Genomic DNA, 19,751 nt, shown 5'->3' with positions numbered 1-19,751 from the left:
GAACAAAAAGGGGAAAGATGCAGAGGATTTGTCAGGAGCTGCATGGAAAAACAGACACGGGGAGGAGAGAGCAGCACTGTCACCGCATCACAGTGGCCTTCACCCCTCCCGCTCGCTGCGCACCCAGCTGGCACCCAGCCCAAGGTGACAGCGAGCACCCATGGGGCCACCCCAGCCCAAAACAAAACTGATAAGGGCTCTGTGAGGGGTGGCTGCACGTGCCACTGGGGACAAACCAGGCTGGATTGGGCTGCAGCACCTCCCCAGGGGCCAGCAGCACTGCCCGGGGTGCATCCGGAAAGGTGGGAGACCAGTGGGGCCAGGGCAGGGACAACGTCCCACCCTGTCTGCAGGACCCTTGTGCAGCAATCTCGCTCTCCCAGGAGGACTCCAGTCCAAACCGGGAGCGCCAAGGTGACCACGGTCATAGAACCGTGAACACATTTGGGGTGGAAAAGCCCCTCAAGATCATCAAGCGCAACTGCTCTCCCACCCCGTCCCTGCCCCATGTCCTGAGAACCTCCTGTCTGTCTGCCCAGCCCTCCAGGGCTGGTGACTCCAGCACTGCCCTGGGCAGCCTGTTCCAATGCCCCACAGCCCTTTGGGGAAGAAATTGTTCCTAAATCCAACCTCAGCCTCCCCTGGCGCAACTTGAGGCCATTTCCTCTGCTCCTGGCGCTTGTTCCTGGGGAGCAGAGCCCGACCCCCCTGGCTCCAAGCTCCTTTCAGGCAGTTCAGAGATCAGAAGGTCTCCCCTCAGCTCCTGTTCTCCAGCTGAACCCCCAGGTCCCCTCAGTCTCCATCATACTTGTGCTCCAGCCTCTCACCAGCTCCGTTCCTTCCTCCTAACTCACTCCAGCACCTCCAGGCCTTTCTTGTCATGAGGGACCCAAAACTGACCCCAAGATTCGAGGTTTGGCCTCCCCAGTGCAGGTCACAGTGTGTAGTGTCATTTTCTGGAGGGGGCAGCCCTGGGCCTGGCTGCCTGGCTCGTGGCATTGGCAAACACCGCCTGTGACATCCCTCCCCGTAGCCACAACAGGCACCCGGGCAGTAGGGCAGAGGCTGGATGCCTCTCCCCACTCCCCAACACCCCATGCCAGGAATTTCTCGTCTCAGCAGAAATCCCCGGGGTTGTTTGTGCTCCACCTTGAGAAATCGGGCTGGAAAAGCCGCTCCCCACCCCCCGGTGTCTGCGAGAGCCAGCTGGCTGTGCCAGCCAGACACTGTCCCCTCCCCGGGAGGCCCCCGCCATCCCACGGCACGGAAAACAAGCCTGGGGACAGGGACCTGCGTGCGTGGGACAGACGAGTCACACGCTGGGGTCTGCAAAGGGCGCAGAGGCGGGTGGGCAGCAATGGAACCCCTCCCGTAGAAGCAAACTAGTCTTTTTCCAGGGGTTTATTAGCAAACTCACAGCTGGGTCCCTACAGCCCTGTCCCAACACGTCCCCAGCATCCTCCTGCGCAAGGTGTCCCACCAAAGGGGCTGGTCCAGGGATGGGCGCTGAGACCATCACCAAGGGCTGTCCCCACAGAGCCAAGAGATTCTTCAGGCCAGGATGGGGTAAGTGGCTTCGGTGGCCACACCGCAGTTGTTGTCCCTCATGGCCATGAGGATGTAGCCGTCATTGCCCCAGTACGTGGACCAGGAGTTCTTGATGAGCCAGTAGGTCTCTCCCTGCAGGACTCCGTAGCCCACGGCCAGAACCGCGTGGTCCAGCGATCCTGACTTGTTTGCTGCAGGGAACAAACACAGGAGATGGTTTTTGGCTGGAGAGCATCCCTGCTCAGAGAGCATCATCCCTGCACCCGCAGCTGGTTCCTTCTTGCATGCCCACTCAACAACGAGGAGATCCCAGGTGTCCTGGCATCTCCCCATGTCCTCTGTGCCACCCGGCTCACCGCATTTGGGCTCATAGTAGATGCCGTTGGAGTAGAAGGAGAAGGTCTTGTGGGAGGCGTCGATGCTGACGGCCACGGGGCCGTGCTTGTAGATGGCAGCTTTGACCGCTGTGATGTTGCCTGAGGTGACGTTGACGTAGCCTGTGATCTTGGCCAGCATCTCAGACTGGTTGTAGTGGCACAAGCCATTCTGTGGCACCCAAGGAGAGGGGACACTGTGTCATCCAGAGCCCCCAATGCAGAGAGCGATCGTGGACGGGGCTGTGACAGCATCCTGGCTCTGGTCCCCCTGTCCTCCCTCACCCACCATGCTGGGGACGTTTTCCCAGTTGCTACAAGGACACAGCACCACCTGCACATAGCGCAGAGCCCTGGGGGGCTGTTGCCCATGCCTTGCAGCCATGTCCCTGTCCCCAGGCCACCCTGCTCCATCCCTGCCCCCAGGGGCACAGAGGGACTGATGTCACCACCCATGGGTGGAGGAGCCTTGTCCCTGTTTTGCAAGAAGAGAAACTGAGGCACACAGTGATGAAACCACCCAGATGAGCCCTGGGGTTTGTTTTTGGGCTGTGCTTTGAACCACAGTGAGCCTGGTGCCTTGGGAGTGACATCCCTGTCTCAGGTGGCATCCCCATCCCCAGCGCCTGCTAGCTCCTCTGACCCATCCTGATTGGCCCCACAGTGGCTTTAAAGCCATCCCAAAACCTGGGGGACCCTGGCAAGGACACATGGTCACCCTCACCTGTCCCTTGTAGGTGCCATAGGACTCGGTGGTGGCGATGCCACCGTGTTTCTTGATCCACTCGTAGGCTCGCCACTCCTCACCGCCGTCACAGCCGTAGTTCCCGAAGCCCCAGGCACAGTCAATGAGGACTTGTTGGGACAGGGGGGTCAGCACGCCAGTCTGGGGGGACACACGCTGCAGGGCCAGGGCCGGGCATCATCCGGCGCCCCGGCCGTCCCTGCTCTCACCTTGAGGAACAGGGCACCCTCCATCGCACCCGCCGTAGCGAAGCTCCAGCAGGACCCGCAGACGGCCTGGTCCTTCACGGGGGTCACGGCGCCTGGGACAGCGGGTGGGCTGAGAGGCCGCGCTGGCACCGGGGGACGAGGGCGGGCAGGGGTGATGGAGAGCGCGGCAGTTCGCTCGGACTTTGCGCTGGCCGGGATGGGGAGCGCTCGCACCCCCACACCGCAGGCTCACACCACCCCAACGGTGAGACCCCCAGACCCCGCACCTACCGTACATGCGCCAGTCCAGGCTCTCGGGCAGGATGAGGCCGCTGTAGAGCTCACTGGGGAAGGGCTGCCCGTTGTTGGGGTCCCCGCTGCGCCGGCGGCCCCGCAGGGCGGCCAGTTCCTGGGGCGTGCGGTCGGCCAGGTGGTTCAGCGCCAGCGTGTAGGAGAGCGCGGCGCGGTTCCGAGAGTGCACGAACCTGCCGTGGTGGAGACGGCATCAGCCACGACCAACAACCATCTCCCACCACAGCAGAGATGCAGCCCCGCTGGGACAGGGCTGGTAAAACACTGGCCCAGGTTGGCCAGAGAGGTGGTGGATGAACCATCCCTGGAGACATCCCAGGCCAGGCTGGACGGGGCTCTGAGCACCCTGAGCTGGTGAAGATGTCCCTGTCATGGCAGGGGGGGCACTGGGGGAGCTGGGAAGGTCCCTTCAACCCAAACTACTCCATGATTCACCCAGGGGGGTTGGCATCTCCCATACCTCATGTTGTGCACGAAGATGCTCTGCCTGTGCTCCAGCTCCCGTGCGGAGCCATATCGCCGCCCCAGCTGCCTGCGGTACTGGTGGAAAGCCTCGTGAGCCCATGGCTGGTGCCGTCCCACCAGGTCCTCCATGGGGTTCGCCAGCACCCGGTGCTCCGCTGTGCTCCCCGGCAGGTCCCCACACTTCTTCGTCTCTGGGGAGCAAAGAGGTGACACCATCAGCCTGAGCCCCTCAGGCAGGATGGGGGGGGTCCCCAACCCAGCTCACCATTGATGGGGAGGTCGAAGATGGAGGGGGGGAAGCTGTTGTCGAATTCTGTGTATGCAATCTCGTACTTGTCATAGTGTGACCCCAGCAGGCTGTTGTAACCCCGCATCTCGTAGTGGACGGGGGCCACCCCGCAGCTGGAGTTGGTCACCCACAGGGTGTAGACGTTCTTCTTCTGCGCCCAGCGGGTGACATTCTGCCAGACGGCGCAGTACCGGCCCTGGTAGTACTCCTCCCGCAGGAACTGGGGGGACACGGTGTCAGGGAGGGAGACCCCACATCACCCCATTGCAGGATCCCAGTGCACATACAGCACTGTGAACTGGGCTCTCTGATCAGATCCGCTGCATGGGGCTGGGATTTGGGGTGCAACACAGGACAGACATCCCACTGTATGTGCATCCATAGTGGGGGTGCCTGGCTGCACACCCCCTCCCAAAGCCTCTGGGTGTTTCCCTGTGTGTTTCCAAGCTCTCGCCCTGCAGGCTCGTGCCCAGCTTGGTGGCACCTTGCTGTCCCCACCGCTCATGTGTGGCACGGAGCTCTGCTGGAGTCGGGGGCCGGCGGGAGCTGAGCCGCCGTGCAGCGACTTGCCCGAGCCGTCCCGAAACACCGGCGCTGTGGGCTGCGACACGTCCCAACACGGCTGCTGGGGTTGGGAAAGGAGCCGGCACTCCAGCCCCGGTCCGGGCGGGGAAATGACCCTCCCTGTGCCCCGGGGCGTGTGGGGACATGTCCTGGCCTGTCCCAGCACCGCACACCCCCAGGACAGAGAGGAGCACCTCCAGCTGCCCAGCACCCCCACCTGAAGATGCTCCGGCGTTTCTCACCTTGAAGCCGTCCATGCTGGGGAAGACGCTCTGAGCCTTGACCACGTCCTCCTTGGAGCCAGGCAGCTGGAAACATGCCCTGGTGTTCACCTTCTTCTCGGTGGTCTCTGGTGTGATCTTGTACTGCATCCCGTAGGGCTTCACCCCTCCCAGCTGGTACGTTATCACCTGCCCTGTGCCAGCAGGAAGGGGAAACTGAGGCACAGTGGTCCTGCCTGCATCCTCCCTTTGCATGGGGCCACAATGGACACCCGCCTGCTTACCCCCATAGTACTGGATCCGGCTCTTGTTTCCTGTCAGGTTGTACCAGGCTTCAAAGGGCTCCTCGATCTCAGCGTAGGGCAGGTTAATGACACCTGAGAGGCCCCAGGTGTGGGACACGAGTCAGCCCCAAGGCCTCAGCATCCTGACATCCCTCCCCAAGCCCCCCGGAGCATGCAGACCCACAGCCGACCAAGCTGCTGTCCCCTCCAGCTTGGCGCTGGGACAGCCTGGTCCTGCCCAGTGCTGAGCATCCTCCGCTCCCCCCGCCAGGCAAAGGACACTGCGGGGTCCCGTTACCTCGGACATGGTAGATGGAGCCGAATTGAGGGGGTGGGCGGGAGAGCACATAGTCCGGTCCTGGAAGGCAGAGCAGGGTGGGGGTCAGTGGGGGCTGTCACTACAACTGAGCTGGGGACAGGAGGCTGCCCAAACCAGTGCTCCCCGTCCCTGCAGCCCCTCCTGAATGGGGCTGGGAGAACTCAGCTGAAAGCAGCTCCACTTTTCACCCTTGACACCCAGATCCAGGGTCAGCACATGCCACAACCCCCCAGGGTGGCTGTTGGGGTGATGTCCCCATAGGAGGCTGCGTCACCCCAGGGCTGGCAACCATGGCTCGTGTTCCCAAGGGGGTATGCAGCTGTCCCAACAAGCCGAGCATGGATGAGGGTGCCAGGGAGCTGACCGGTCCCATCTGGCATCTCCCGCTGACATCTCCAGCCGCCCTGTGGGCTCCCGGCTTGTGCAACCCCACGCCAACACACCCGCCGCTGGGAACTGGCCCGGCCCTCGGCATCTCCCTCCTTGCTGGGAGGGACCCGGCAGCCCCAGGCAACCCAAACTGGGCCTGGTTCTGCCTCTGCACCTGAAACCTGGGGCAGGCAGGGACTGGCAACCCCCCACCTGTACCCCAGGCCGTCCCATGGGTGCCCATTGCACCCACACAGGGTGTCTGGGGCAGGAGGAGCAGCAACAGATCCAGCAACTCCACAACACTGCTTGGCTTTACACCCAGCTGGGAAAGGGGGTCCTGGGGGGTGGGCACGGTCCCCCCCAGCCGCTGCCGCCCCCATCCCCTCCCAGTGCTCCCAGTGACAGCTGCCCAGCTGCAGGCAGCAAAGACAAGGAAACAGCTTGGGCTTGTGTGTGGGTTACAGCCCATCTGGCTCCATTTAGCCTTATTTTCACCCCCCAGCCCTGCCAAGCCCTCCAGGCGCATCCCTCATCCCTCCCTCGCTTTCCCACCCCTCCCCAACTCTCCTCTCTCTTGGGGGACATTGCAAATTTGGGGACTTAACAAGCAAGAAACCACCCACCCAGCCCAGCAATGAGACCTGTCTGGGTGACCGCAGCCCCCATCCCCAGGGTGTCCCCAGCAGGGACAGTGCCGTAGCGGGACAGACTCACCCCAGACAGCGATGCAGAGCGCAGAGGCCGTGAGCCAGCGGAGAACACCCATCCTCACCGCCCCAGCTCGCCCAGCACCAGCGCTGGCTTTTAAACTGGTTCCAGTGAAACCCGGCAGCGCCAATGCAGAAACCAGGGCCCTCCCCAGGGGAGGGGAAGGAACCAGCATCATGTGGCGCCTGGCAGGGTGCGGGGCACCCCAGGGTGCTGGCGGGGTGAGCATGTCTCAGCAGGGTCCCCGCGGAGGGAGATGGAGCAACGCCGGTGCTGCAGGGAAATGGGGGTGCTGGATGAGCCCCAAGGAGCCGGAAGCAGTGTGGGTGGGGGTGCAGGCTGGTTGGATCTATGGAGGGCCCCTCCCTCTGAATCTGGGGGGATAATGGGCTGATCGGGGCTGTGCATCCCTTGTGCAGGGGGAGCTGCCCTGGGGCCGAGGGCTCTTTGCCAGGCAGCCCTGAGGCCGGGGTGATGGGCAGGGCTGTGAGCAGCTCACCATTAACAAACCAGACCCAGAAACTGGAAGCGCTGGGAAGCCTTTGCTGCTGGGGCTTGAAGGGAAGGCGGGGGGGGCGCACAGGGAAACATGGGCACCCCACAGCCAGCCCCTGGGGTTTGGCAGGGGGCTGGAAATGGGGCTCAGCACCCTGGCTCACTGCCCTGCCTGACTGCAAGGAGGGAAACTGAGGCATAGAGAGATCAGGCAGGGCTCAGGCAGCTCTTTTCAAGGTGGAGCATGGGTGGGTGGGTGACACCCCCTGGGGCTAAACCCAGCCAGAAACACCTGGGGCCATGATTTGGGGAGGGTGCTGAGAGCCCAGGTGGAGCCTAATGCAGCTCTGCACTCTGCAGGTGGCAGCTGATGAGCAGCCCCTGTCCCTGCTGTGCCCCGTCCCCTCCCAGGGACACTGGCAGGGCTGGCTCTGTATCCAGCATGATCTGAATCCCCCCCATGCAGGTCCCAGAGAGCCCCAAAAGCCCCCAAAGCCAGGACTAAATTGCAGCTGAGATCTGCGCTGTCCCCAGAACAACTTGGGGGGTGACAAGGCGTGAGTGGCATCAGTCCAGGGGGCATGTCCCCATCCTGGTGGGGACCCCTGACCCCTGCCAGCTCTGGCCACCCCATGAGAACAGGAAACACCGGGGCCAGACCCAGTCATACAGGAAAGAGGTCAGTCTGCGAGGGTGAACCGCAGGAGGAGGAGGGAGGGAGGGACCCCCACCCCACCATGTGGGGAGACGGGGGTGCTGGACCAGTGTGCAGCCAGCTCTGGACTGGGGTGCAACCGCAGCCCCCTGCCCTGACCCCTCCCGCGAGCACAGCCGTGCGCCGGAAACCACGGCAAGGCGACACGTGAAAATATCACCGTCCCCTCGCTGTCACCGTCCCCTGCGATGGGAGGGCAGCTGGGGGGTGGGGGAGGCCATGCGGGATCGGGCCCGGGGGGAGCTGTGGGTTTATGTTTGAGAGGTGGCTGCCTTCCACCCCCAAATGGGCATGAGGGGTTCCCCCAGTGAGGGACCCCCACCGAGACCCCCTATGATCCAGGGCTCATGGTGCCAAAAGCTGGAGGTGCTGTCTGCAGGGTCCATGTCCCAGCACCCTGGACTGGGAACCCAGGGGGCTTAGGGATGGTGGGGGGCGTCAAAGAGGGTGTGGGGGGGCTTAGGCAGGGTGCTGGGGGGTCAGACAGGGTGTGGGGGGCTCAGACAGGGTGCTGGGGGGCTCACCTGCTCTCCTAGAACTCACCAAAGTTTGTGGGTCAGTGCAACCGCCGCCAAATCTTGGGGTCGTCACACGCGCAACTTTATCTGGACAAGGAGTAAAAAAGGGGCCGGTAGCTGCACCCATCCTGGGGGGACATGTGGGAGCCCCCGAGAACACGATACCAAGCCACCTGCCATCCTGCTCACCCCCACTCCACGGTCTGTGCTGCCCCAAGTTCACCCCGTCCCAGCAGAGACCTCCGTGCCATCACAGGGTGACAAGCCCCTGTTTGTCACATGCCGTCGTCGTGCTGTCCCCTGCCCCGGGAGTGTCAGGGGGACTCTGTCTCCGGGTGGGTGCAGGCAGCACCCCCGCCTGGCACAGGCTTTCCCCAGAGCCGGGTATCCCCCAAATCCCCCAGCAGCATTGTCCCCCCCATGCTGCTGGGGACCAGGGACCCCCGGTGCCAGCCTGTCCCCCCCAGTGCCACCTCCAGGGCAGGCGGCGGCCCCGGCGGGGCTGCCCGGTACAATGAGCCACCGCAGGGAGCGCGGGGGGGCGGGGGGGCGAGGGGAGGGGAAGCTCCTGCTCGGTTGCGAGAGCTGCCGGAGAGCCGGGGGGGAAACACACGCACAGAGGCTCCCGCTGTCCCCACGGCACCCACCTCGTCACCCACCTCGGCACCCACCTCGGCACCCGCTCCGACACCCCGGTCCCCAGCGCCGGGCGGTTCGGGGGGGCTGCGGTCCCGGGGCGGGGGGGTCCATGAGAGCCGGAGCAGGAAGGCTGACGGTAAGAGGGATGGAGGGGGGTGTGGGGGCGCTCTGCCCCCTGCACTAATGAGGGGGTGTCTCTTAGTCCCCTTTAGCGTGTGCTGGGGGGTGCTGAGAGCTGCGCGGCCCCTGCATGGGGGGGGATCTGGGTTCTGGGTGGGACGGGGCACTGAGCTGTGGGGACAGAGCGCCCCGTGTCCCTGCTGGGGGGCTGCCGGGGGGGTGTCACTGTTCCCTGCCCGCACCGCTTCCCCCTGGGAGCCTCTGCAATGAGCCTGGGGGGGCAGGAGACCCGCCCCGTCCTGGGGGGCAGCAGGTCAGCGGGGGAGCGGCCCGGGGGGCCCGGGGAGGGCCGGGGCAGCCGGCAGCTCCCGCTCACCCTCCCGGCACTAATCAGCGGCGACACCGCGGCGCGGGGGGCTGCGGGGACAAATGGTGGCTTTGCCAGCACCGGACCCGAGCGCTGGGGATGGAGGGGCAGGTCACAGTACCCCAGGGGACACCGGGATAGGGTGAGGGGACACCTGCTCCCCCCAGCCCCACAGGTGCCCATGGTGTGCCAGCCCAGAAAGTGCTCACGGGGGGCTGCAGGGCTGGGGGCGGCTCAGGGTGCTCCCCCTGCTCCCTGCAGCTCTGCCTTGTCCCCCGGTCCTTGGTGTGTCCCAAGGAGGGACAGGAACTCGCCGCTTCCTGTCCTGCACAATTCCCTCCCCACCCCGCTCCTCCCGGGACATTGTATTTGGAGCCCTGGCCGCCCCCCCCCGCCCCTGCAGCCCCTCGGATCCGGGAATTGCTCTTCTTCCAGCGGAAATCCTGCTTTCCTGGCCAGCGATGGGGCTGGGAGGCTGGGGGGGTGGGGGGAATCTCCTCCCAGGGTAGGGGACAAGGGGACACCCCCTGCCATGGGCCTGGTGGCTGGTGGGTGGGCTCGTGGGGCAGATCGCTTTTGGGGGGGTGGTGAGTCCTTCCTCTTCTGCCTTGCAGTATTGTTGGCGGGGACAGGGCCCTGTCACCTCCTGGGGCTGGCACAGGGATGACGGCACAGGGACAATGGCACCGAGCACTGGCCATGCCCAGCCAGAGCACGGCTGGTTTTGGGGGCCAGCAGCCCCATTTGAACCCTCTCCTGCTCATGGGTAGGCAGGGGAAGGGGTGTCCCTGTGTGTGTCCCCACTGGAGAGTGCCCTGGAACAGCACCGGGGTGTCCAGCCCTCTATGTGCCCCAGCACACCCGGCCAGGAGACCAGCGCTCAGGGGACCCTCTGGCGGCTGTCACCCCATCGCGTGTTCCTGGCGGAGCATTGGGTCCCATCCCGCCGCCTCTGTCACTGTCCCCACGTCTTGCAGATGTCTGGAGCGGTTTGCTTGTGGTGTGGGCCTCTCCAGCCATGGCAGCACCCTCCTTGGGTCCCGGGTGAACTGGGAGGACTGGAGCAGGGATGTGTCACCGCCTGCCACCTCGCCAGGCCAAGGAGTGGGTGGTGGAGGGGCAGGACATGTCCTCTTGTCCCCTCCCCAGCTCTACAGGGGTCCTGGGCAAGGGATGGGGACATGGCTTGGGGTCGTGTCCCCTAACGAGCCACCTAAAGTGAGGCACCTTCTGCTGCAGCTGCTTTGTGCCTCAGTTCCCCCCCTGGGCCCAGGGAGACCCAGAGCCGCGGGCGATGGAGCAGCCCGGGCGGGCTCAGGGCTGGGCTGTGCAGCAGTCTCAGTTCCTCTTCCCCAGGGGGGCTGCGTCACGGCGGCAAGAGCTACCGGCGTGCAGGGCCACCTGGAAAGACAGGGGGTGCAGGGTGAGGAGTGGGGCATGGCATGGGGGGGCACAGGGTGACCAAGGGACCGCAGCCCATTGCCCCACTGTGGTCCCTGCCCAGTCCTCCCAAGTGCCACTGTCCCCAAGATCTGAGATCCTGCCAGTCCCCAGGTTCCCCTTGGCAGCTGCAGCACCATCCTCTTCCTCCTCCTCCTTCTCTTCCATACCATGCCGTGCTCCTGCTGCTTCCTCCTCCCGCTGCGGGGGTGCTGACCAGTTCCTCCGGGGGGTGACATGCAGGGTGACACTGCTGTGCACTGGGACATTGTGCTCCGGCTGGGAGCTGGGGATGGGCTGAACTGCCCCATGTCCCGGGGAGCCAGGGAGCAGATGGCTGGCCGGGGGGGGTCAGCGACGGGGTGACGGGTTGGCCGAGTCTCGGTGCTGGCAGGTGCCAGGACCAGTGCCGGTGGCGCCAGTGCGGGAACGGCTCGCTCGCCATCTGCTCCGAGCGGCTCCTTTTTGGGAGAACTGGGGCCAGACGCCAGCGTCCCCTCCCTGAGGATGACTCAAGGGGACAGTTTTGTGCCAGGTGGGAGGTGGCAGGGACCAACTTGGGGGTTTGTGGGTGCCTGGAGAAGGGTGTGATGGTGCTAAACCCCGGGGTGCTGTGATATTTCGGGCTTATGTTTGTCTAGAAGATGCCCCCTGCTTGCCTAGATGTCCCCTGACCGCCCAGTCCCTGCCGGCAGCTGCGGCAGCACCGTCACCGCGCTTGGCACACAAATCCAGCAAAATGGGAAGTTTCTGAGCATGATGCTGGCAATGGGGGGGAGGAAGATTCTCACCTGGAGGGGACAGGGTTTGAGAGAGCTGGGGACATTCGTCAGCTAAAATAGCCACTTATTGTCAGCAAAAACAAAAACCCCGACCAGGCAAAGCCTCTGGGGTTTGGCAACGCCGCCTCGGCTGCAACGGCCGCGGCCTTGCCACACCGCTGGTGTCGAAAGCGAAGGTGGAAGGAGAGTCAGGCCCTTTCCACGCCCCAGAGAGGCAGGAAAGTGAATCAGAGCCCATGATGGAGGAAACCTGCCTGAAACATCCCAGCTGTCCCAAACCCTCTGTGCCCTCCTGCTCCCAGGAGCACGGGACAGGACGTGGCTGCCACCGTCCCTCCGCTCTGGGGCTGGAGACGGGGCGAGCTCTGCTGTATCGCTGTGGAGCCCTTGACTGGAAAGCTCTGCCCAGTCCAAACTGGGCAAGCTGGTGCAGGTTGCTGGCCAGCACCCAGGGGAGGCGACAGGGCTGGGGACAGAAATGTCTCCCTGCAGCAGAGGTCCGATTTCCTCCTCCTCCGCGACACCTTGGCTGCCGAGCGTAGCCGCGGGCGGAAGAGTGTGACCGCAGCCAGGCTGGGGGCCCTTCCTGCCCGAGGTACCAGTTCCCCTCCCGAGCCGAGGGGACGGGAACAGGGACACCCCAGGGGCTCCTTTCCACCCAGCCTGGCTCTCTCCAGCCTCGGGGCAGCCGGGGGACGTGTGTCCCCTTGGAGGGAGGTGATGGGTTTGTTGGGGACATGGCAGGAGAAAAAGTCACTCCAGGATGTGGCTTCAGCCCATGCAGGGGTGTTGCAGCCCGTGCAGCATTGTTGCATTCAATGCAAGGCTGTTGCAGCCCATGCAGGGTTTTTTTCGTTCGTGAAGGAGTATTGCAGCCCATGGGGGGGGTGCTGCAGCCCATGCAGGGGTTTTGCAGCCATGCTGGGGGTGTTGCAGCCCATGCTGGGGGTGTTGCAGCCATGCAGGGTTGTTGCAGCCTGTGTGTGGCTCTTGCCCTCCCCCTGATGCCTCCCTGGTGTCCACAGGTGCCTCTTCTCCTCCCCAAGGTGACATGGAGCAGCTGAAGTGACCCGAGGAGCCATCGCAGTGAGTGGGGTAGCCTCAGACCGGAGCACCCATGGGTGCCAGGGGGGATGCAGGGTCCCCAGGGTGGCACAGCCCCCCTCGCAGCCGGTGGCAGAGCCCATTGGGAGCCTGCTGTCCCCATGTCACAGCCCAGGGTGGCAGGACCCTGCTCCTCCTGGGACTGGGGGGGTGGGCAGGGGCTCATGCATGTACCCCAGTGCCTCTAACTGGGACGATGGGTGTTAGTGGGGGGGCACGGGGCTCATGGTCCCTCTGTCCCGCAGGCAGTGCCCGGGATGGGCTGCGTGCACTGCAAAGAGAAGGGCTCCAGCAAAGGGCAGGCGGGGGGTGAGCTGGGGGCCCCCCCGCCCACCGCCTCCCAGTACGACCCCGACCCCACGCAGCCGGGCGCCGCCTTCACCCGCATCCCCGACTTCAACAACTTCCACGGCGCGACGGTGCCCTCGGCTCCATCCTTCGCGGGACCAGGGGGCTTCACCCCCAACTCGCTGCAGATGCGCAGTGGGGGTATCACAGGTCAGCAGGGGCTGGAGGGAGTCTGGCTGCACCCCTGCAGTTTTGGGGGGAACCGGGGGCTCATCACGGTCCCCTCCACATGCCGCAGGTGGGGGCGTGACGCTCTTCATCGCCCTGTACGACTACGAGGCCAGGACAGAGGATGACCTGAGCTTCCAGAAAGGGGAGAAATTCCACATCATCAACAACACGTGAGCTCCCCCAGGACCCCCTGTCACCCCCAGCGCCCCCCATGCCACCCCAGGGCCAGGAGCCGGGCTCTGCCTCAGCTCCATTGCTGGATACCAGGAGAACCAGCGCCATGCGTGTCATGAGCTGGGTGGTCTCAGCAGTGACCTGGGCGCGGGTGTCCCCCGTGGTGGGGAGGAGCAGGGTATGCGGGTGCTGATGGAGCATGGCCGGGTCTGTCTGTCTGTCCCTCTTCACTCTCGGTTCCCCTGTCCCCAGGGAGGGTGACTGGTGGGAGGCCAGGTCGCTGAGCTCGGGCACCACTGGCTACATCCCCAGCAACTACGTGGCCCCCGTGGACTCCATCCAGGCAGAGGAGTGAGTACGGGGAGGGGACAGGGACAGAGGGGGACCCTGATGCCCTCTGCCTCGAGCCCAGGTCTCTTGGCACCCCCAGCAAACCCTGGCAGTACCGCGGTGCTGGTGAGGGGCCATGGCGGGGGGTCCCTGGGGGTGCCCACTGGGGCACTGAGCCCGGCCCCCCCGCAGGTGGTACTTTGGGAAAATCGGGCGCAAGGATGCGGAGCGGCAGCTCCTGTGCCACGGGAACTGCAGGGGCACCTTCCTCATCCGGGAGAGCGAGACCACGAAAGGTATGGGGACAGGGCTGGGGACAGAGCTGGGGACACAGAGCTGTGCCCCACACCCCTCCCTGACCCGTGTCCCCATGTAGGTGCCTACTCGCTCTCCATCCGGGACTGGGATGAGGCCAAGGGCGACCACGTCAAGCACTATAAGATTCGAAAACTGGACAACGGGGGTTACTACATCACCACCCGCGCCCAGTTCGACACCGTCCAGCAGCTGGTCCAGCACTATGTTGGTAGGGTGGGCTGGGGGGCCATGGGGGTGACAGGGAGGGAGGGGGAAAGCCCAGGAGACTCTTTGCCAAGGGACAGCCGGCTGGGTAACTGTGTTAACTGAAGGAGGGGGCTGTACTGGCGGTGGCATTAGGGGGACCTCCTGGGGGTCACCTCTCTTCTGTGTCCTCAGTGCAGGGAGCACCCGGTCTCTGGAGAAGGTAAAGAGCCCCTGAGTCTGGGTTGCCATCCTGGGGGGCAGCCTGGCGGTCCGGCTCAGCCCAAGGGGGTGCAGGGACACCCCTGGGAGAGCCAGATGGGGTGCACCCCATTTATCTTTGGGGGTGGCTGGACCACACGGGAGTCTGGGCGATGCCCGAGACAGCGGGTGGGGGCAAAGGGCTGGCGAGGGTCCCTGTGGGGGCTGACACCTGTCCCCTGTCCCCCTGGTGCCGCAGAGCGGGCGGCCGGACTGTGCTGCCGCCTGGCCGTGCCGTGCCACAAAGGGACGCCCAAGCTGGCCGACCTCTCGGTCAAAACCAAAGACGTGTGGGAGATCCCCCGTGAATCCCTCCAGCTCCTCAAGAAACTGGGCAACGGGCAGTTCGGGGAAGTGTGGATGGGTAGGGCCCGGCGGGCAAGCCAGGGCGAGCGGGTGGGTGATGGGGGCACCCCCAGGCCTGGAACACCCCCAGGGAAGGGTTCCTGCCTGCTGGGACAGGCTGAGCTACACCAGTGTCATCCTGGGTACCCCAGGATGCCAGTGACATCCATGCATGGGCAAGCAGCCCCCCTATTTCAGACAGGACCACAAACAGGAGACAAAACCAGGCCAGGGGGTCCCCCCCCCATCATCCTCTTCCTCCATTGCCCTGTGCTCCCTCCGCTTGGCATGCATGCTCCATTCATCCCATCGCACCCCTCCCTCCATCCTCCCCCTCCCCACCCCCTCCCCTGCAGAGTGTAACGACGGGTTGTGCCATCTGCTCACCCGCCCGTGCCCCGCTATGAAGCCCCAAACCCTGGGATTAGCTAAGGACGCCTGGGAAATAGCGCGGGAATCCATCAACCTCGATCAGAAACTCGGCATGGGATGTTTCGGAGACGTGTGGATGGGTAAGGCTGGCCCGGCCGGCCGGGGGTGGCGGGGGGCACATGGGGGACAGGAGCAGCATCGTGGGGTGCCAGGTGGTACCCGCTGCTGTGGGGGTGATGGCAGCGTGGGCACAGGCTCCCCCATGGAGGGGTGCGCATGGGGTAAGGTTGGCGTTAGATGAGCTCACGGGTGGCTTGTCCCCATGTCACAGGGTGAGGGGGCCTCCTTGTCCTGGGTGGGGTATGGTGTCATCGTGCCCCTTTCTTGCCCTGCCCTAATCTGGATCCTCCATCCCTGCATCACCCTGATTTCCTTGATCCACCATCCCTGCATGCATCCATACATCCCTGCATGCATCCATCCATGCATCCCTGCATGCATCCGTCCATGCATCCCTGCATGCATCCATCCATCCATCCCAGCCGTGCCAGGGCCATCTGTCCCCTGGGCTCCTGGTGACCCCATCTCCCCGGTCCAGGCACATGGAACGGCACCACGAAGGTGGCGGTGAAGACGCTGAAGCCGGGCACCATGTCCCCTGAGGCTTTCCTGGAGGAGGCGCAGATCATGAAGCGGCTGCGGCACGACAAGCTGGTGCAGCTCTACGCCGTGGTGTCCGAGGAGCCCATCTACATCGTCACCGAGTTCATGAGCCAGGGTGAGCAGGGCTGTGTCCCCCCGGATTTTCTTTAATCCTCACCCAGCTGGGGGGGCAGGGGGCTGGTCCCAGGGCTGGGGGCTCGCAGGGGAGGGCACCCTTGCATGGGCACAGCTGTTTTTTGGGTGCTTTAACTTGCACCCTCGGCCCGCAGGCAGCTTGCTGGATTTCCTAAAGGACGGGGACGGCCGGTACCTGAAGCTGCCCCAGCTGGTGGACATGGCTGCCCAGGTACTGGGGAGACTGGGACGGGGTGGGGTTCCCTGCATTGGGTGCAGATTGAGGGGTCCTCACTGCTCCACCCCCAGATCGCGGCGGGCATGGCGTATATTGAGCGGATGAACTACATCCACCGGGATCTCCGCGCCGCCAACATCCTGGTGGGAGACAACCTGGTGTGCAAGATCGCCGACTTCGGCCTGGCGCGCCTCATCGAGGACAATGAGTACACGGCGCGGCAGGGTGAGCGGGGGGACCCCTGCCCTGCCCCTCCAGGCTGCGGCCACCCTGTGCCTGGGGCTGCTCACCCCAGAGCTGGGTGTCCTGGGTGATGGGTACTCTAGGGAATGGGTGTCCTGGGTGACAGGTACCCCAGATGACGGGTACACTGGGTGATGGATTTCCCAGATAGCAGGTGTCCCAGAAGATGGGTTCCCCAGTGCAGGGTGCATTTGGTGCTAGATACCCCATGTGTGGGGTACCCCAGGCAGAAGGTACATTGGGTGCTGGGTACATAGTGTCCTGTTGCAGGTTCCTCCCAGCGCAGGGTACCCCGGGTGCAGGACACCTTCAGGACAGGCTGCTCCAGGTGCAGGGTATCCCCAGTGCTGTGTGCCCTATTTTTGGGGCGCCCTGGCTATGGCTCACCTGCCTCCCCTTGCAGGTGCCAAGTTCCCTATCAAGTGGACGGCCCCGGAGGCCGCGCTTTTCGGGAAGTTCACCATCAAGTCGGACGTCTGGTCCTTTGGCATCCTCCTGACCGAGCTGGTGACCAAGGGCCGGGTGCCCTACCCAGGTACGGGCAGCAGAGTGCAGGCAGGGGCTCAGCCTCCCCGGGCTTGCCCCGTGCCTCGGTTTCCCCATCAGTGACCCCAGCCTTAAGCTGGGCTCCCTATCCAAACTGGGTCGCAATGCCGCTGCATCCCTTGGCGTGCCTCAGTTTCCCCGCTGCATCCCTTGGCGTGCCTCAGTTTCCCCACTGCATCCTTGTCGCGCAGGGATGAACAACCGGGAGGTGCTGGAGCAGGTGGAGCGGGGGTACCGCATGCCGTGCCCGGGGAGCTGCCCCCTGTCCCTGCACGAGGTGATGGTGCAGTGCTGGAAGCGGGAGCCCGAGGAGCGCCCCACCTTCGAGTACCTCCAGTCCTTCCTCGAGGACTATTTCACAGCCACCGAGCCCCAGTACCAGCCGGGGGACAACCAGTGACCCGGCGCTGTCACCCCCCAGCCAAGCTCTGTGGTGGATTTGGGGTGAATCTCCCTCTTTTTGCAGGGGGGTTGTTGCTCCTGTTGCCTGTGTTGCCCTCCCCCCCACCCAAATGCCTGTTTGGCGGCGTCCTGGGGAGGACAGGGGGCTTTGCACAAGGATTTTGGACTAAAAAAGGGGTAAAGCTGCGCCCCTCACCCAGCACCCCCAACCGCTCTCTTGCTGCCTTCACGCCCAGCTGTGAATCCGAGAAGTGCTTTGGCTGGGGGGGACCCCAGTGTGCCCCCCAGACACCCCGCAGCAGCACAGGCCTCGGGGGGGCTCTCCCCATACCAGTCTCCTCTCCCTCAGCTCAGCCTTGCGCACCTGGGGAGGGTCAGCCCCCCAAATCCTGGCGCTGACCTGGGGGAGGTCACCTCAACCCTCCACTTGATATGTTTAATTTATAAGATTTTATATCCTTCACCCCAGCAGCCACCTCACCCTCAGGGATCCCTGGATCGGGGGGTTCTCCTTGCCCCCCCCTCCCCACTTTAATTTCATTTCCCTCCAGCAAAGCCGAATCCTGAAAGCCATAAACCTCTGCTTGCACTGCGGAGGGTGACAAGGGGTCCTGGGGGGGACCATGTGCCTGGGTTTTGGGGGTCATCTCTGCTCCAGGGGCTGTTTCCCGCTGCCCTGTGTGGGGCAGGGGGGGTCCGGGATGGAGTCACCCAGGGCGCTGGGGGGGTACAGGATGGGGTCACCCATGACGCTTGGGGGGTCCCGGCTGCGGCTCAGCCCAAACCCCTGCACCGAGTGTTAATGGGGCTGCTGGGGGGACTCGGGGCACAATGTGAATGTGATGGTGCTGGAGGAGGGGGTCACCCTGCCAGCTGGTTTCTGGTGCCCCCCTGCGCACCCCATTTTGGGGGGGGGGGGACAGTGCCACCCGGGGGGAGGTAGGCAGAAAAGGGAGCAGGAGGGATTTGTTGTTTATTATTTTTTTAAAATCCAGTCTGTAAATAGAAATAAAACCTTTCTAACAAGGGGGGGAGTGTGGGTCCTTCTGCCCCCGCCCAGGGAAAGGGGCTGCCCTGGCCGGGGATGGGCACAGCCTGGGGGGGTCATGGGGGTGCTGGAGCTGGGGGGACAACCCTGGATTGCAAGATTTGGGGTGGGGGGCACCCATCCCCACCCAGGGGGCTCCAGGTTGAGTCAAGCCAGGACTGAGGGCTGGATCCTCTCCCCCTGGGTGTGGGGGGGCCACCTCTGTGACACAGAGCAGAGAAATGCCCCCCCCCGGTGTCCCCAGGCCATGTGAGGCTGCAGCACCAGCTCCCCCTGCAAACAAAAACTTGGGAAAAAGGGGTGGGGAAGCATTTGGGTTTGCAAAGCTGCCCCCCCCGCCCAGGGCAACTCCCCCTGCGCCCCCCAGCAGGGACCACCCGCTCCTGCTGCCCCCCGGCCATGTGCCTTAGTGAGGCAGCAGCCTGGGGTCAATTAGCGGGCGGTCCCCATGTGTCTAGCGGGGGGAGCTGCTGGTCCCCTCCCCTGTGTGACCGTGGGGGGGTCCTGTGCCTGGAGGGGGGGCAGGAAGGGGTTAATTTTCCTGCAGCTTGGCCTCCCCAGCAGGACCCAGCTGTGGGCAGTTAATGAATTCCCCAGCACTGGTGGGAAGGAGGGACTGGCCCTTGCCCCATCCGGGGGGCTCAGGCGGGGAGGGGGGGCACAGGGCCAGTGCCAGCGGGTTTGGGGACATGCCAGGGGGCTTGGGGACATGCCAGATTGCAGCCACGCCTGGGGCTGGGCACCCCGGGGTGTGAGGCAGGGGGGACATGGGTCACCCCATGGACATGGCAGCATCGCCGTCACCCCCCCGCAGCTCTGGGACTGTGTGGATCCCTGTGGGTCCACAGGCGTGTCACTGTGGTCTGTCCCCAGTTTTGCCCTTTGAAAGCTCTTGGGGACAGAGAGCAGCGCCCAAGGCTGCACGGACCTGCGTGAAAGGGCTGAAGGGACAGACACCTGTCCTGGCTTCCGTCCTTCTGTCCTTCCGCCTTCTCCCCAACACGGGTGCCCCAAGGCGGGGGCGAAGGGGTTAAAGGGTGTCACCCTGGGTGACCGCAGGCTGGGCAGGAGAGGGGACATCGATTTTATGTTAATGCTGGGCTGCATCGACCAGGGACGGAGGAACCGATGACTGACACAGGGCACGGCCACCTGCCTGCTCCTGCGGCCACAGTCCCAGAGCACCGTGTGCCACCACCCAGGAGCGATGGGGGGCAGGGGTAAGGGGCTGGGACCCCCCAGAGGTGCTGCAAGGTGGATTTTCACCGCAGAGCCTGGGTTGGGTGCTCAGGGGGAGCGTGGCCGTGGGTGCTGGGGAGGGCAGAGCTCAGCACCTGTCCGCGGGGGCTCTGGGTGGCCCTGTCCCCCCAGGTCCCTGCAGCAGCACTGGCAGCACCGCAGAGCCAAGCCCTGGCTGCAGCATCTT

General features: G+C 64.5%; 2 protein-coding genes across 5 annotated transcripts; one reads left to right on the top strand and one right to left on the bottom strand.

Moving 5' to 3' along the window:
• Positions 1 to 1,386: 1,386 nt before the first annotated feature.
• On the bottom strand, positions 1,387 to 8,603 carry LOC102095936 (counting factor associated protein D). Of its 2 annotated transcripts, XM_065041534.1 has the most exons (12): positions 8,143 to 8,603; positions 6,396 to 6,662; positions 5,289 to 5,348; positions 4,991 to 5,083; positions 4,728 to 4,900; positions 3,898 to 4,141; positions 3,628 to 3,823; positions 3,147 to 3,340; positions 2,877 to 2,968; positions 2,647 to 2,777; positions 1,905 to 2,094; positions 1,387 to 1,739 (listed from the first exon to the last, which is right to left on the bottom strand). In XM_065041534.1, the coding sequence occupies exons 2-12, from the start codon at positions 6,616 to 6,618 to the stop codon at positions 1,605 to 1,607; spliced, it is 1,731 nt and encodes a 576-aa protein (XP_064897606.1). In that variant the 5' UTR covers positions 6,619 to 6,662; positions 8,143 to 8,603; the 3' UTR covers positions 1,387 to 1,604. The 2 variants fall into 2 exon arrangements, with proteins under 2 accessions (XP_064897606.1, XP_064897605.1); XM_065041533.1 differs by lacking the exon at positions 8,143 to 8,603 and having other exon boundaries at positions 2,647 to 2,808.
• Positions 8,604 to 8,695: 92 nt separating this feature from the next.
• Positions 8,696 to 18,303, top strand: FGR (FGR proto-oncogene, Src family tyrosine kinase). Of its 3 annotated transcripts, none has more exons than XM_065041535.1 (13): positions 8,696 to 8,892; positions 12,491 to 12,551; positions 12,815 to 13,067; positions 13,156 to 13,258; positions 13,515 to 13,613; positions 13,785 to 13,888; positions 13,969 to 14,118; positions 14,554 to 14,718; positions 15,670 to 15,849; positions 16,004 to 16,080; positions 16,158 to 16,311; positions 16,733 to 16,864; positions 17,067 to 18,303. In XM_065041535.1, exons 3-13 carry the CDS (start codon positions 12,827 to 12,829, stop codon positions 17,273 to 17,275), a joined length of 1,614 nt encoding a protein of 537 aa, XP_064897607.1. In that variant the 5' UTR covers positions 8,696 to 8,892; positions 12,491 to 12,551; positions 12,815 to 12,826; the 3' UTR covers positions 17,276 to 18,303. The 3 variants fall into 3 exon arrangements, with proteins under 3 accessions (XP_064897607.1, XP_064897608.1, XP_064897609.1); XM_065041536.1 differs by lacking the exon at positions 14,554 to 14,718 and adding an exon at positions 15,056 to 15,211 and having other exon boundaries at positions 8,727 to 8,892; XM_065041537.1 differs by lacking the exon at positions 14,554 to 14,718 and having other exon boundaries at positions 8,727 to 8,892; positions 17,067 to 17,424.
• The last annotated feature ends 1,448 nt before the right edge of the window (positions 18,304 to 19,751 follow it).

Source organism: Columba livia, chromosome 26 (genome assembly GCF_036013475.1).
Source record: "Columba livia isolate bColLiv1 breed racing homer chromosome 26, bColLiv1.pat.W.v2, whole genome shotgun sequence".
NCBI lineage: Eukaryota > Metazoa > Chordata > Aves > Columbiformes > Columbidae > Columba > Columba livia.
The sequence above is the reverse complement of the archived record's forward strand: the minus strand, read 5'-3'. Positions and strand labels throughout refer to the sequence as shown.

Excerpts from the sequence above, each read along its gene's own strand:
- FGR (XM_065041535.1), top strand. The coding sequence starts at position 12,827 with ATGGGCTGCGTGCACTGCAAAGAGAAGGGCTCCAGCAAAGGGCAGGCG. Across the intron at positions 13,259-13,514 it reads TTCCACATCATCAACAACAC|GGAGGGTGACTGGTGGGAGG; the intron begins GTGAGCTCCCCC and ends CCCTGTCCCCAG. Across the intron at positions 13,614-13,784 it reads GACTCCATCCAGGCAGAGGA|GTGGTACTTTGGGAAAATCG; the intron begins GTGAGTACGGGG and ends GCCCCCCCGCAG.
- LOC102095936 (XM_065041533.1), bottom strand. The coding sequence starts at position 6,618 with ATGCTCACCCCGCCAGCACCCTGGGGTGCCCCGCACCCTGCCAGGCGC. Across the intron at positions 4,901-4,990 it reads CCGGATCCAGTACTATGGGG|GGCAGGTGATAACGTACCAG; the intron begins GTAAGCAGGCGG and ends CTGCTGGCACAG. Across the intron at positions 2,809-2,876 it reads AGGGTGCCCTGTTCCTCAAG|ACTGGCGTGCTGACCCCCCT; the intron begins GTGAGAGCAGGG and ends GTGTCCCCCCAG.